This window comes from Macrotis lagotis, chromosome 1 (assembly GCF_037893015.1).
Source record: "Macrotis lagotis isolate mMagLag1 chromosome 1, bilby.v1.9.chrom.fasta, whole genome shotgun sequence".
In the NCBI taxonomy this organism is placed as follows: domain Eukaryota; kingdom Metazoa; phylum Chordata; class Mammalia; order Peramelemorphia; family Peramelidae; genus Macrotis; species Macrotis lagotis.
The window spans coordinates 479,232,979-479,249,841 of record NC_133658.1 but is presented as its reverse complement, the minus strand read 5'-3'; the positions used below and the strand labels follow the sequence as shown (position 1 = coordinate 479,249,841).

The 16,863-nt window shown below is 36.2% G+C and overlaps 1 protein-coding gene across 4 annotated transcripts in view; it reads left to right on the top strand.

Moving 5' to 3' along the window:
* Positions 1 to 16,863, top strand: part of JADE3 (jade family PHD finger 3) — a 197,663-nt gene that overhangs the window by 156,229 nt on the left and 24,571 nt on the right. For all 4 annotated transcript variants that reach the window (XM_074213695.1, XM_074213693.1, XM_074213694.1 and 1 more), the window contains 2 exons: positions 6,164 to 6,375; positions 10,701 to 10,868. In XM_074213695.1, the coding sequence (XP_074069796.1) occupies positions 6,164 to 6,375; positions 10,701 to 10,868 (380 nt within the window). The remainder of the gene's footprint in view (positions 1 to 6,163; positions 6,376 to 10,700; positions 10,869 to 16,863) is intronic.

Here is a 16,863-nt window from a genome sequence, read left to right as displayed (position 1 = left end):
CAACATAGATTTTATAAATCAGGAGAGAAAGACTATCAGAGGGAAAGAATCTCCACATGGCAGTCAAGCTGGAGAGTCCCTTAATTGAAAGGATTATTTCAACTTCATGTTTATATTCAGAGCCTCTACTCAGATACTTAATTAGCTCCCTAAACTCAGTTTTATGGCAGATGATACAGATAAGATTGCTAAATCAGAGATGTTCAACCTTAGTTTTAATAATACTACCAGGAATCTTCACCACCACCCCCCACTTTACCCGGCATCTCCCTTCTCTGACATTCTTTTCTTTCCCTTCCACTTTTCCCCACAGTCTGCCGCTTACTACCTATATGATTAAGGACAAATTAGTTAACCTCTCTGGACTTTAGCTTCTATGGACTAGATTGTCTCCGAGATATATAAAATATAGATATAATCCAGAGTGTTTTATAAATTATTTCAAGAATATAAAAATAATTTTAACATTTTCATTCTGAAAATAAAACTGAATTCATTTCAATTTTTAAAATAAGTGTATGCCATAATATGGATCAGGGATGTAGAATGGGACTAAATTGCTCATAAATCAGATTTCCCAAAAAGAATGATTAGAATTGTCTAATGGGATTAACCTCATGCATTCACATGTCACTTCCACTTTGTGGGGCACCTATACTTGACCCCATTTTAGACAGTACCTAGAGGCCATTGGGATGTCTCTAAAGAGTTGAATGTAGTTGTCTTTCCTCCTAATGAGATGTGGGGGACAGGGATATGGTTAGCTGTACAGAGTTGTGAAATGTTAATGAAGTAAAAGACAGATGTCTTTTTGAAGATGATAGGATTCTTTCTGTCTGAATGAAAAGGTTAAGTGCCTAACACAGTTATCTTTTAAATGCATCAGTAATTATGTATTTCTTTTTAAAGCTCAGAAATTTGAATTATATATTAACAAATTTTAATTTAGAGATTATAAAAGAAGTAAGTCACCATTTATCCTAGCCCTGCCTTCCACTAGGATGAAGTTGAAATAGTTGTTGAGATAGAAATTTTTATAGACTAAATTGAAAAAGGAAAAATCATGATATGAGAAAAAAAGTCAATAGAGATAGATTAGTATTTGTGGAGGTGATTATTTATTAGTAGGAATAGGGACTGGATTTATGATTTCACTGAAGTTTATTAGTAGAGATTTTAGGCACTGACATTTCGAACTCCAACAACCTAAGTCAACACCTTCTCTGCAACTTACACTTTTGAGAAGTTAAGTGATTTATTCAGGGTCACAGAGCCAGTAACATTCAGGAGTTAGATATGAATTCAGGTCTTCTCAGCTCCCAGATCAGGTCTATGCCCACTCTGTCATCACTATCTCTTTTGATAATGTCATTGTTTATTGATAGCTTCACTTTAATTCTGGCCTTGGTATGATTTTACTTTATAATGCAGTTCTTTTTCATTCTTTAGTAACTGAAATAGGTAACATAGGTTGGGTCCAAGATAGAACAGTTCTTATACCAAATTCTACTCTCTAGTTAATAATACCATATTGGGGGTTATATAGGATGCTTAAGATTTCTAGGAATTCAGAACAGATCCCTTCACCATTGCCAATCAAAACTATCAAAGACTTAATAGATAATTCCCAGAAGTTGCCTCAATCACAGAGAACTTCAGTAATTTGCCTAATGGGATTAGCCTCAGATGATCAGAGGTAGAATTTGAATCCAGGACTGGTTGACCTCAGGCCCAGCACTCTATGCCTGATGCTTCTGAAAATGTCATAATTTTTTTTAAATAGTAAATTTGGGCTTTACTGTATCATTTAATCTTAGAATTAGAAATCCAGAATTTTAGGTAATTATATATGAATTTCTTAAAATCTGTAATTTATTTTATATGCAAAAACAAAAGTCTTTTTTTTTTTAGGTTTTTGCAAGGCAAATGGGGTTAAGTGGCTTGCCCAAGGCCACACAGCTAGGTAATTATTAAGTGTCTGAGACCAGATTTGAACCTAGGTACTCCTGACTCCAAGGCCAGTGCTTTATCCACTACACCACCTAGCCACCCCAAAAGCAAAAGTCTCAATAAGGCCTGCTCAGTTTCCATTTCAGTATGAGCAGCTTTTTGGAGGGAAGGGACTTTTTTTTTTTAGGTTTTTGCAAGGCAAATAGGGTTAAATGGCTTGCCCAAGGCCACACATCCAGGTAATTATTAAATGTCTGAGGTTGTATTTGAACTCAGGTACTCCTGACTTCAGGGCCAGTGCTCTATCTACTGCGCCACCTAGCTGCCCCGGAAGGGACTTTTATAAGTGATCTAAAAGTAATAAAGATGGCTTATGTGGAATTCTAAAGTTTTTTGGAATGTTTTCTCTTGTACACCAAGGATTTATGCTAAAGTAAAAGTGTTTTAGATCTTCATGTTCTTGTTGTTTGAGAATGAGATATAAGTTTAGAATGTGCTAGGTAAATACATAAATACTTCCACATTTTCATTAGCTTGACTAATAAAGAAAAAATGTGTTGTCTTCAAAAACATCTGCAGTGTGAAACTTAACAGCTGGGATTAGTGTGTATAAGGATAAGAACAAACAAAGAAGGTGTTTAGGAAGAAAATGAGGAGCAAATGGGACATACAAGGAAAAGGTAGCATCATTATTAGCACTTGAAATTTTATAAATGTGATGTATTTTTTTATCTTTAGCATATTTGACTCAAAAGTTAACTCTTAGGGAGAGACAGCCTGAGGAAGATGGAAAATTGGCCTCAGAATCAGGATGACCCAATTTCAAATGTCACCTGCAATCTACTAAACTCTGAAGTTCTGATCAAGTCACTAAAGCTCTCAATGTTTTAGTAATCTCTCCCAAAGGCTATAAATTGCAGAATAGTTGCTGATACCTTATCCCCATTGGTAGAGAGTGTTTTATGTTTCCTTCCCTGGGAATTCCCTACACTGATAAAATAAAAAATTTTGACTTAGAGGTTAGGAGGTGGGGAAAAATCAGCTAATGATTTTACATCTGATTACTTGTTAATGTGTTTCAAAAATTTGACTTGTTTTAAATAATATCCTATTTGAAAACTGTATTGGAATTTTATTTGGTTTTCTGCAAGGCAATGGGGTTAAGTGACTTGCCTAAGGCCACACAGCTAGGTAATTATTAAGTGTCTGAGCCCGGATTTAAACCCAGGTACTCCTGACTCCAGGGCTGGTGCTTTATCCACTACGTCACCTAGCCACCCCATCCATCCATATTTCACATTCATCTCCTTCCTCATCTGGGGTTCTTTCCACTGTGTTGTGTTCATGTACACTTTTTAATTTGTGTCATGCTACTGATTGTACTTCTGGTGTTTAGGGATTTAGAAGCAAACCCTTCCATAAAATTGCCTACCTCAAGTGATGTCCTTGTTACATTATAATCAAGCACAGGATTAAAAATCAGCTTCTTTGTTATGTCCTTTAGCCAATCCCTGAAAATTGGGTGATTGCCCCCCTGCTGTGCATTTTGAGTATTTGCTCTTCACTCTAGTGAACTATACCAAAGAAAACTTTAAACTTTTAAACAAATAGTTCCCTGATTTAACAGTCCTATTTACCAAAAATTGACATCAAGTTAAGTTAGTTATTTTCCTATGTCTTGAATGCAAAGGAAAAGAGAACAGAAAAAGGAACCTTTAAAAATCTTTTAGTTCAATAAGACTATAAAATTAATGTACTCTTGATTTCTCTGCTCCTTAGTTTCTGTGGCTTGGGATTTGCCTTTTCATCCTGTCACCTCTTAAACCCCATAGACTCCGGTTCTAATCAATGAATCTCTCTTTTCATGGGTTGTACTAAGAGGTTCAGTTTTTCATTACTCTCTTCCTCCGATAGTCAATTCAGTCTTCTCCAGTTGTGGACTTGGTTTTTGTTTTTTCCCTGAGAAAGTATGTCCAAATTCATCTGAGAGACATCATCTATCTCTAGGTAGATCTTTCACTATAGTTAAGGGAATTACTGAGGAGGAAAGATCCATCCCTTCTTTCCATCTTCCAGAATGTCACTAGATTCTTGGCTTCCTGTTCCCTGGCCAATCATTAATTTTTTCTTCTTGCTCCTTTGCCTAGCAATTATTCTTATTTAAATGTCTTTAAGGGAATTTTCTGTGATATTTTTCTTTCATGGATATGTGCTTCTTTTATACACATTCCAATAGCTTCAAGATCTTGGGAAATTTTAGCTCTAGCAATAGTGATCCTTAGTCTCTTGTAACCAAAAATTCATAATCTCATAGGATCAGCTTTGAAAGCAAGAGTATAGATTTTTCAAATATACATAATTTAAATATAGGTCTGCCATATCGGGGACACATTTTTCTGTCAAGATAAGAAATAGGTCAATCATATGCTAGTTAAATGTTAAACATTAACAACTTACAATATGAAGTAATTCAGACAAAACATAAAGGGAACTGTACCAAATTAAGGTTCACAGGAGAAGGAAGATATACAGAAAGAATACTTAAGTCAGGAATGGAGACTACAGTTTGTAGTAGGACAGATTAAAAAAGTGACCTTTCTCTGGACTCTCTTGGATTGATTATTCTTGCTGGGCTCCTGGATACACAAAAGAGACTCTTGAGTCTTTCAACCCATAGGAAGAGAGACAGATAGGAAGAAAGGAATGGAGAGAGAAGAAGAAAGAAAAGAAAGAAGGAGGTAGAGGTGGGAAAAGGTGAAGTAGAAGAAGAGAACGTAAGTTCCTCTCTGCCCTCTCATAACTTTGCATACAAAGAGTACATGGAAGTGGGTAGAAGAGAAAGAAGTGCTCTGAGCTTCTCTCCATGTCAGAAACCATTCTTCTCAAAATCTCCTTTCAATTGCAAAAAAACCCCCAGAGAATTAATCAAACATTACCTAAACTGTAATTTATTTTTTCAAACTGCAAAATATGTAGCTATGACTTCTTTCCCATGTTCCCTACCTTCCCTACATTCCCATGTTTGATATATATTTAAATATTATTTGTACTGTATTCTCTCTCTGTTTCTCTCCCTCCTCCTTCCTTATCTTCTCCTCTCTCTCTCTCTCTCTCTCTCTCTCTCTCTCTCTTGTTGGGGGAAAATTGTTTCTTTTCTGAATACTCAAGTTACAGAACTTCACAAAAGCTCACTGATGGTATCTTGGGACTCTTCAAGTATAACAAGAATTTTTTGTGGGAAGTGGAGAAGGAATACCAAGGCTGAATAGTCATTTTATAAAGTGTGTTCTACCATATTCTCACCTGAGAATTTCAGACTGACCTTGCATAGTTCTTCTGGATCTAGTTCCTTTTAATCTTGTTTTGATTCTGGGGAATGTTTGATGATAGAATGTCCGTTCATATACTGTGCCTTCATGCTGTTTCTGGTGTGTTTCAGTCAGGTCTGTGGTCAACCCAGGAAGGTGATACTTCTTTAAAAGGAGCCAGGGTTTGCAGGAAAAAATTTCACCTTGATCTTTTTGAGGTTGTTTAATCCTTCTCCAAGTTCCACATTTCATCTTGAGATTTATTTTTGGCTTTATTTTTGTTTCATTCTTTATACTTGTATCCTTAGCACCTTGCCTTTCGGGGTCTACTATGATGCCTTATACAAATGGTTAACAAGTACTTTTTAATTGCTTTTTTGATTGACTTACATCTTAATTATATGCTCTAATAAGCAATATGACAGAACCCCCAATTTACAAACCTACATGAGAGAATCCCAGAATATCAGACATTAAAGATTATTTATTTTAACCTTGCCATTTTATAAGAAATGAAAATGGGTTCCTCAAGTGTTTAAAAGACTTACTTAGAGTTTTATAACTGAGATTGGTAATGTATCTAAAGCATCCTTATTATAGACTATGGTCTCTGTAAATACTAACTTGAATAGTTTATAGTCAGAATTTGGTTACCCTGTAGTGTTGTTTTCCATTATATCATTGCTACTATTTAACTGCCTTCTGCAATTTTATTTTTTCCTAAAGTCCTATTTTCTTGGAGCTGACTAATAACCCCCATGGAGAGTGCCTGTGTGTATATCCATATTAACAGACCCTAACAGAAGTTTTTTTTGACAAATATCTTTTCCCAAATACTCAGGGCCAGGCACATAATAGGCACTTACCTGCCTGCTGTTTGATTGGCTAATTATATCTCTATGCAGGGTATGGGACAGTTGATGAAAACACTATGGAAAAGACAGTAGAAGTCTTGGAACGACAGTGCCATGAAAATATGAACCATGCTATTGAAACAGAAGAAGGGTTGGGCATAGAGTATGATGAAGATGTCATCTGTGATGTATGCCGTTCTCCAGACAGTGAAGAAGGGAACGATATGGTGTTCTGTGATAAGTGTAACATCTGTGTTCATCAGGTTAGTGAGACCAATGATTCACAACTACACACTGTTTAGAGTTTTCTGAATTAAGGACATTGATATTCAAGAATGGATTTTTTGTGGGTTTCATATCAGGATGAAAGGGAAGATAATGAAGAAAATAATTCTTGCATCTTCTAGAAATTAAAAACTTCTTGTGATTGCCCGAATGATTTATCTTTGAAGATTAAGTTCAGGTCCTTATCGCTTCACTATTTGTTTTGACTTCTGAAATTGCCTATTAATCTTCCTCTTCTTTGCATTTTCTTCCCCTCATCTATCCTGCATAATATCACTATTCTCATACTTTAAAAACTGCTATTTGTCTTTCACTCCCTTGGTCAGATACCCATATATCTTCAGTCCTCTTTCCCAGTGCCTACCACAAAAAGACTGGCATCTTTAGCCTTGAATGTGAGGTCCTCTAAACTAACCATATTGATTTTTTTCATTTGTGTAGCACTTTATAGTTTATATTATCTCTTTTGATGACAACTGCCCTATGAAATAGACTGAACAGGAGAAAATGAAAACTGAGATAGAGAGTGAAATCAACCACCAAGATCATAGTGAATGAAAAATTCATATTTGGACTTCAAATTTTGGAATACCCAGTCTATTATTCTGCATCTCTTCCCGGCCTTATCTGTTCTCATTTATCCAGATCCTCTACTTTGACAAAGTTTGTTTGCTCAAAGAATACTAGAGTTAGAGTTGGAATGGACCCCAGAGACTCATTTAATCCAATCATAGATGAGAAGCCTGAGGTCCAATGTATAAGTGGTATAAGACTTGTGGAAGACCACCCAAGTCCTTGAACCACCAGTTCTCCAGTCTTTTTTTCTATGCTATACTGCTTGAATCTCACTATATCCCAAATGTTCCTGGCCTGTTTTTTTTTTCAGTTCTGTGATTTTGCTTTCACAATTCATCCTGCCTGGAATACCTGTGCCTTTCCTTTCTAACTATAGAAATTCTACCAATTCTTCCAAGTCCTAGCTCATATTCGTCTTCATGATGACTCCAAGTCACAGTGATATCTTCCTTCTTGGACTTCTTATAGCACTTACCTTTATAACTTATTTGACATTTTTTATAGTTTCCTTTCTGTTTGCAAGTCTTGCCTAATTCACTAGGTAATAAATATTTTGTGGTAAGGGGACCTCACCTAGATTCTTGGCATTCTACATTACCCAATTTGGTACTTTACATAAAGTAAATACTAACTGAATATCTGTTTGAGTTATTTTATTCTCACAATTATCTCATAATGAATTTCTACTTGTTTTCTTAAATACGACAAATAATATTTTATATTGTATAAGTAATAAAAGATTGGTAATTTTTCAGTATAATTGTCTTTTAGCAAAATATTTTATGATTCCAGTGAGAATGGACTTGAGGAAAAGAGACTTCACCTAATTAGCAAAACCAGGGACAGGGCATTATATGTCCTAGGCAAGGTGTATTTCCAACTAACTGATGCTTTAAGCCTTCTCTGAAACATAGGACCTTATTAAAAATGAATACACATGTGCCATGAGAGAATTTTCTGGAAGTAAATATATGTGTTTATTAAAAATAAGCTATGATATATTTTTTACCCTTTTTCTAGTTAGAGCTCTGGCAGTGGGTTTCAAACTACAGTGGATACTAACATTAAAGATAGGGTAATGCATCTCTACACATTTTATTCCTTTTGGAAGAAATTGTATACAGAATTGTAGCTAATAATGTTTCTTTCCAATGATGGTGAGAAATGATAATGATAACATTTGGAGGATTTACACACCACTTTAGGCTTTGAAAAGTGCTTTACATTTTATCCTGACAATTAGACAGGTACTATAATTAGCCCTGACCATTTTACTGATGATGAAACTTAGGCAGATAGTGGTTGGCTGATTTACCCAGGGTTATACAGCTATTAAGTATCTGAGACTGGATTTGAACTTGGGTCTTTCTGATTCCTGATCCAATACTCTGTCTATCCATTGGGCCATTCAACTGCCCAGGTGATATTAATTTATCTAGATGTTAAATACTGGGAGCTAGAAAATGTATTCAAGTTGTAAAAGTCTGTGTAACACTTCAATTAAAAATCAGTTTATGGAATTTAAGTATAAGCTAACCATTTCACTGTGTCCTAGATACAGTATGGTAACTTTTAAAAAAATACTTAAGCTAGACTGCCCTCTGTTGACTAAAGAATTATATGTTTCATTTTTCATATTTAGTAAATTTTTAAACAAGATTATGAACAACTGAAATTTGAAAAGGTGTTTGTGTGTACACATGCACAGATCTGAATATGATTATGTATATTTCCTCTTTAATGTATTTTTATTATGTTGTTCATTTTTGAGCCATTACTCTGTCACTATTCTGTATGTATGTTCTTCAGAATAGTATTTTTTAAATTTAATTTATTTATAGAATAGTATTTTATATAACAAAGTGACCTTATAGAACTTGAAGGTTTACCAAGTGTTTTCCTTCCAAAAGCACTGAAATGGGGCAAGTATTTTTTTATCTATTTCCCAAATGAGGAAAGTAAAACCAAAGATGTTAAGTGATTTATCCATAGATACATAGCAAGTAAGTCTCTGAGACTTAAACCTAGCTCTCTTGATCCTAAAATTATTTTTACCAAAATATTAATCCTATATTATATTTTAATTGCAACAAGGACACTTTTTATTCTTTTTAAAGTGTATTATGTAAGGTATTTTTCAAATGCTACAGATTCAATTTCTTAATGTAGGCACTGAACATTTATTTAGCATATGTTGCTTTTGTCTTATCCTTTAAAGAATAATTTGGCACTAGCCTGTTTTTGCAAAAGTGGCCGCTAAAGCCCAAATGCTTTGGTTAAGACATAACTTTTGAGTGAGGTCCTCTAACTTTTTTGGAAATTATTTTTTGAAAAATGCTCAACCTTAAGCATAAAACCACATACATGCACATATGTATATGTATATCTAATATTACTATCTAAAAAATTCTTATCTTCCTCATATTTGAGAGAAAAAACTAGTATGCACTTTTCTTCATTTTAAAATATATATTATACATATATTTTAAAATTTTATAGTATATTTTAAAATACTCAAGATTAGCCTGTCTAAAAAGGAGAAAATATTTAAAAAGATTAACCATGATTAACTTTCCAGTTAATCTTTCTGCACCTCCTTTCTGTATTTTCCCTCCATCTCCTCCATTCAATTTATTTGCCACATGAGTCTAAGGAAAAATAGTTCCCAAATAAGTAAATCCAGAATTGATCTCTATAGCTCCAAAATCTGAATTTATCTTTTTTTTTCCTTAATAGTCTAAAATTTACTTTTGGGAAATAGATAGACAGATTGTATATATATTGTGTGTGTGTGTGTATAAATATATATGCACTTATGTCCATGTATACAACTACCTATTTCTTTTATGTATATGGGTGTGTGTATGTGTGTGTATGTATACATACTCTATATAGACTTGCATATGCATATACCACATATAGTTATATACATATTTGTATGCAGGTATATCTGCATGTAATATATATCTATACATGAATGTGCATATATATATATATACAAATAAGGAATTATATGGTTAAATATATGTATATTCAGATATATATATATACGGTATTAGTGTGTGTGTGTGTGTGTATATATATATATATATATATACATATATATATATGTATATATATATATATATATATATATATACATATATTCTACCCTGACTGTAGAGAAATTTAGGTACTGTCAATTCCCAGACCCTTCCTAATAGAGGAATTTGAAGTTAATTAGATAGAAGATAGGTTAAATTTTGAGTCACAGAAATTTCAGAGTTGTTTTCAAGGAGTACTATGGTACAGCAAAACCTCATTTAACCTCTAAGTGGGTTGATCTATCTAATTTAATGTTCAATTTATCTGAGGATTAACTAAACAAATCTTTTGTTTTAATTTTGTTGTACACCTATCTAAAATACAGAATTCTCCTTTTCTGCCATAGTGAATATACACCCTGAAAATTTTTTCAGTGACTTAATGTTCTTACAAATCGAAAGTAATTCCGAAAATCAGTTCTCATTGCACCCCATTTCAGGTTAAGTCAAATATGTGCTAACCCTAGTTTCCAAGTTTGGTGGTGGTTGTTGTTTTAAAGTAAATTCCCAATAAGCTTGCTTTGTTGTTAGTTGTCTCTTTCCCCTAAAAGTGAGTTTTGTTGATGGGGTATATGATATAAAAATGTTATCTATTTTTTCCTTATCCATGAAAAATTTAAGTTTTTTTCCCCTTATATTCCAAGGCATGTTACGGCATTCTCAAAGTTCCAGAAGGAAGCTGGTTATGTCGTACCTGTGTCCTGGGCGTTCATCCGCAGTGTCTTTTGTGTCCAAAGAGAGGTGGAGCCATGAAGGCCACCAGAACTGGGACCAAATGGGCTCATGTTAGTTGCGCCTTATGGATTCCAGAGGTAAAAATTCATTCCAAGTCTTTATAAATTGCCTTCTCCTGAGGACCGGACCCTCTCTTTTTCTGTGAATGTGCCATGGATTAGCTTAAAGGATATTGCACCTATCAGATATGCATAATATCACTCTTCTTCTGATTTAAAGATGTGGCCTGTCTGCAAAGGAGAGTGCCATCTGTATCCAGAAAAAGAATCATGGAGTTTGAACAAAGTTCAAGGACTATTCCCTTTAATTTAGGAAAAAAAACCCCAGATATCTTATTGTCTGATCTTGATACCTCTTAGACTTCTTGTCTCTTCCTTAAGGATATGATTTCTCTCTCATCACACTCAAGTTGGATCAATGTACAACATGGAAACAAAGTAAAGACTGACAGATTGCTTTCTGTGGGGGGGGAAGTAAGATGGGGGGGAATTGTAAAACTCAAATAATCTTTTTTTTTTTTTAGGTTTTTGCAAGGCAAATGGGGTTAAGTGGCTTGCCCAAGGCCACACAGCTAGGTAATTATTAAATGTCTGAGACTGGATTTGAACCCAGGTACTCCTGACTCCAAGGCCAGTGCTTTATCCACTACGCCACTTAGCCACCCCTAAATAATATCTTTAATTAAAAAAAAAACAAAAAGAAAGATGTGGCCAATAGTTGGTATCTGAGTGTGTGGGAGTGCCTAAAAAAATCAAAGCACTGGCCAGCATTTCTGTCCACAATGGGACCACATGAAGGTCGGCTTTGAATTTACCACTGTTTACAGAGCTTATCACTGTTTATGACTGTCTTGCCTCATGATTTGCCTTAGTTCAAAAGAGATAACCCATTTCTTATTACTAATATAAAACTGGTCCAAATACTAGTCTTTCTCTGAGGTCCATACCTTTGCCAGATTATTATTTTTTTTACAAGGCAATGAATGGGGTTAAGTGGCTTGCCCAAGGCCACACAGCTAGATAATTATTAAGTGTCTGAGGCTGAATTTGAACTCCGGTACTCCTGACTCCAGGGCCGGTGCTCTATCCACTGTGCCACTTAGCAACCCTGCCAGATTATTTTAAATAAGGACATTGCATTTCTTAAACTGCCTTCTTGTGATTATTCTATTCCATTTAACATGTGGACTTGGATTATTCTATTCCATTTAACTGCCTGGGCAATAAATATAGACTTAAAGGCAAATATGGAGTCCAGACATGGATTTGAACCCTGTTCTCTTTGCAACCAACCAAATTCACACAAAGTCTTTGAACCTGTTTTCTCACCTCATTATAACTTAGACAATATAATACATATGACGGCTCATTTCACAGGTGAGTTGGGATAAGTATACTTTGTTAATTGTGGGGAAAATAATCTCTCAATCTGTGTGTGTGTGTGTGTGCACGCATTTGCAAGTATATGTACCTACCTATTTTAAACTAACAATAACTTCTATATGGTACCTTGAAGTTTGCAAAGAACTTTATATACATCATTTTTTATAGATTGGGAAACTGATCCTCAAGAGGGTTAAATGACTTGCCCATGGTCCCCCAGCTGAAATGCTCAGATAAAGAATTTGAATCTAGATCTTTGACTCCATCCAGCATTCTGTCAGATGTTCCAAAATAGTTTTTATAACAACCAACATTTATATATCACTTCCTGTACTTTATAATCATTATCTGCTTTGGTCCTCACAACAACCCTGAGAAATAGGTGCTCTTATTACCCCATTTTACAAATAAGGAAACTGAGGCAAGTAGAAGTTAAATGACTTGCCAAAGTCACATGATAGCAAATTTCTGAGACCTTATCTGAACTCAGGTCTTCCTTACTCCAGACCTGGCTCTCTTTTTATTTTTCCATCTAGCTGCCCTGATTCATTGTTTACACAGGTCTGATCCAAAAAATCTGTGTCACAGTGAATCTGCAGGACTAGAAAATTGGAGACTTTTAATTTACATTTAGCTAATAATATCTCATCAGCAATTTGTTTCACTTTTTTAGCCATACTCATTACTGTTGACATCAAGGCAGTTAGTATCATATCGAGCAACTTGGCAAAGATAAAATATGACTTACTGATATAAACCGTTGTCTTAGTGTCTAATTACCTAGCTTAAAATCACATTAAAATACATTTTCTTCCCTTTCAGTTTTTCTCATGCAAAAAGTTAAGAATCAGGCCTCCAACTAGTTAACCTTTCTTATTTGTCCTGTAAATACTGAAGTGACTAAATGAATTTTTCTTCTTTGAATCTGCTTTATTTGTTTTGCCAAGGAAGTTAAATTCAATAGTCTGTTAAAGATGTGTCATGGCAGCATATAACATCAAAACTAAATTAATGATTTTCTAGTTCAGTACCCTCTCATTTTACAGATGAAGAAGACACTGAGGACCAGAGAAACCAAGTGATGTCCCTAGGACCATTTAGATAATTAGTGGCAGAGATGAGAGTGAGAGTGGAAGCCAGATCTCTTGACTTCTTCTAGTTAAGTGACACCCCTCCCCATTAAATCGTCTTTTCTTATGCTATTTGACAACTATAAAACTAAATCTGAAATTCTGGCTTAAAGTAGAAATACATTTTTTTTAATTTACATGTTGATCTAGCCCAACTCCTATTCACCAAATTCCAACAATTTTGTGGACTCATTACTTCCCCTCTGACTTGCCTGATTTTGACCTTAGGCATGAGTCAATGCCATACTTATTTTAATACATAAAACAATGGGATGTTGCTAACAAAATCAATTCAAAACCAGTTACTGAAGAGAATCTGAATTGATCCCTCTAAAATATGAGTTAAATTCTAGCTTTTTATGCCGAAAATCTTATGAATCCCTTGGTTTATTGGACTTCTTCAGTATTCTAAAAGATCTGTGGTTTCATTTGACATGACAAAATAAGTCCAAGTTTTGGTACCTGTTTTCTTTGTCACTAATCACAGGCAAGTCAAAAACTCATTACCAACCAAATCTAGATCCTTTTACATATTAGTAAATGGTCTTTGTGACCTACCCACCCAAAATCATGCATCACATGATGATAAACTTTTCTGCCTTTCTAAACTTAGTAAAATTAGTCCAGGATGACAGATTTTGTGGCCTCTCGCTTGTCCTTGTAGCTTTTCTAACTTAGTAAGAAATACCAGAGTTTGAGTTCTACTAATACAGTCTCTCAGAATATAGGTTCAGCTGTATCTGATGTCACACTGGAGTAGCTTCAGTGTAATATTTCAAACCTTAAGCTCAATAACAGAACTTGATTTTACAAAAGAATAAATTGTAATACTTTTAAAGATATTTTAATATTCAGTAACACCTAATAGAGTAGTATTCTGTGATTCAAGAATTAAGACTTTATAAAAAAAAAAAAGAGGGTCAGAGCCAAGATGGCGACAAGAGAGGACCATCTCTTAGGTGCTCATGAACAAAACTTATAAGCTGAGGACTCTAACTGCATTTTCGAGAGACAGAACCCACAGAGTGATCCAGTGAGGCAGTTCTCCAACCCTGGAAAAGAGCGGAAAGCTCGGCTCCACGGGGTCAGAGGGGTGGCCCACCAGAGCAAAGGAACTTCAGCCTCCCAGATGCAGCCACAGGGCACTGGGAGCTGCAGCTTACAGCAGCAAGGGCAGTCTCCTGATCTACACCCCAGGGAGCACTGGGCACAACTTAGGGGAACAGCGGGGGACCTCTGCCAGAGCAAGCACACAAAGCCCAGCCCTCAGGGCACACAGTAAGCAGCATGGCCAAGGCAGCCTAGATCCAGGAACCAGAAGCAGGCGGAGCTGGTAAGCAGGAGCCCGCAGAGCATGAGTGCTGAGCCTAGGGAGGGGAGTGAAGAGAGACAGCCTGGCTCTGTCCTCTGTCACTGGAAAAAGGACTCTGGGGCTCTGACCACATTCAGATCCTGACCGCAGTCTAGGCCCCCCCTCATAGAGCAGCAGGCCCCCCGCACCTCAGCCCCGTGGCAGAGGGGGGTGCTTATGGTCATTCACAGACCAGGAGGGAAGACAGGGCCTCACACACACAGAGATCCTTGTGGAGGTGCGTCTCAATAATACTCAAAAGCTCAGGAAGCACCCCAAAATCAGGCACAGGCTGGAGAGATGAGTAAGCAGAGAAAAAAGAGGAATACCGTTGAGAAATACTTTGCCTGTGATACCAAGAAGGATCAAAACACTCAGTCTGAAGATGAGGAAGTACAAGCTTCTGCATCTAAAGACTCCAAGAAAAACAGAAATTGGGCTCAGGCCATGACAGAGCTCAAAAAAGACTTTGAAAATCAAGTAAGGGGGATAGAGGAAAAATTGGGAAAAGAAATGAGAGAGATGCAGGAAAATCATGAAAAAAGAAGTCAGCAGCTTAGTCAAGGAGATCCAAAAAAATGCTGAAGAAAATAACATGTTAAAAACCAGCATAGGTCAAATAGATAAAACAGTTCAAAAGGTTATTATTGAGGAGAAGAATGCTTTAAAATGCAGAGCTGGCCATATGGAAAAAGAGATAAGAAAGCTCTCTGAGGAAAACAAATCCTTCAGACAAAGAATAGAACTCAAGGGAGATTGCTGATTTTACAAGAAATCAGAACTCAATACCTCAAAACCAAAAGAATGAAAAATTAGAAGAAAATGTGAAACATCTCACTGAAAAAACAACAGATAGGGGCAGCTAGGTGGCGCAGTGGATAAAGCACCAGGCCTGGAGTCAGGAGTACCTGGGTTCAAATCTGGTCTCAGACACTTAATAATTACCTAGCTGTGTGGCCTTGGGCAAGCCACTTAACCCTGTTTGCCTTGCAAAAACCTGAAAAAACCCCAACAGATATTGTAAACAGATTTAGGAAAGATAATTTAAAAATTATTGGAATCCTTGAAAGTCATGACCAGGAAAAGAGCCTTGACATCATTTTCAAAGAATTATTACAGGAAAATTGCCCTGATAATCCTAGAAGCAGAGGGCAAAATAGAATATTATAGCCAAGTTCCAAAACTCGAAAGTCAAAGAGAAAATATTACAAGCAGCCAGAAGGACAAAATTCAAATATTGTGAAGCTGCAGTCAGGACCACACAGGACTTAGCAACAACTACATTAAAAGCTCGTAGGGCTTGGAATATAATATTCCGGAAGGCAAAAGAGCTTAGAATGCAACCAAGAATCAGCTACCCAGCAAAACTGAATGTCCTCTTCCAGGGAAAAAGATGGACTTTCAATGAACCAGGGGAATTTCAAATGTTGCTGTTGTAATGGCCAGAGCTGAACAGAAGGTTTGATCTTCAAATACTGGACTCAGGTGAAGCATAGAGATTGGAGGAGAAGGGAAAATATGAGGGACTTAATGATGATGAACTGCATGTATTCCTGCATAGAAAAATGATACTGATAATACTCATATGAACCTTCTCACTTAATAGAGCAGGTAGAAGGAGCTTTTATAGTTGAAGCACAGGAGAAGGCTGAATTTGAAGATATAATGTAGTGTAAAAATGGAGTCAGTAGATAAAAGGGAAATGTAATGGGAGAAAGAAAAAGGAGAGGGGGAATAGGCTAAGATATTTCATATAATAAGATTTTTCTTTATTACAATGAGCTACTGCAATGATATGGAAGGGGGAGGCAAGGGGGAATGAGGGAACCTTTGCTCTCTTCAGAGGTGGCTAGGAGAGGAAACAGCATATGTACTAAATGGGGTATAGACATCTGGAGTAAGAATGAGGGGGGGAGCAGGGAGAAGGGGGGGATGTGAGTGATGGAGGAGAGGATGGACCATGGGGGTAGAGTGGTCAGATATAATGCATTTTCTTTTTACTTCTTGCAAGGGGCTGGGATTGGATGGCCTGTCCAGTACCATAGGGCTGGGTGGATGCTGGACCTAAGGGGTGGTAGGTGGGCTCAGGGCCTCTTGGTCCCAGGGCCAGGGATCTGTCTGCTGTGCCATTTAGCTACCCTACAGCAGAGACAGAGTGAAAGAAGAGAGAAAATATAGTACGTGGTAGTGGAGAAATATGAACGGAGGG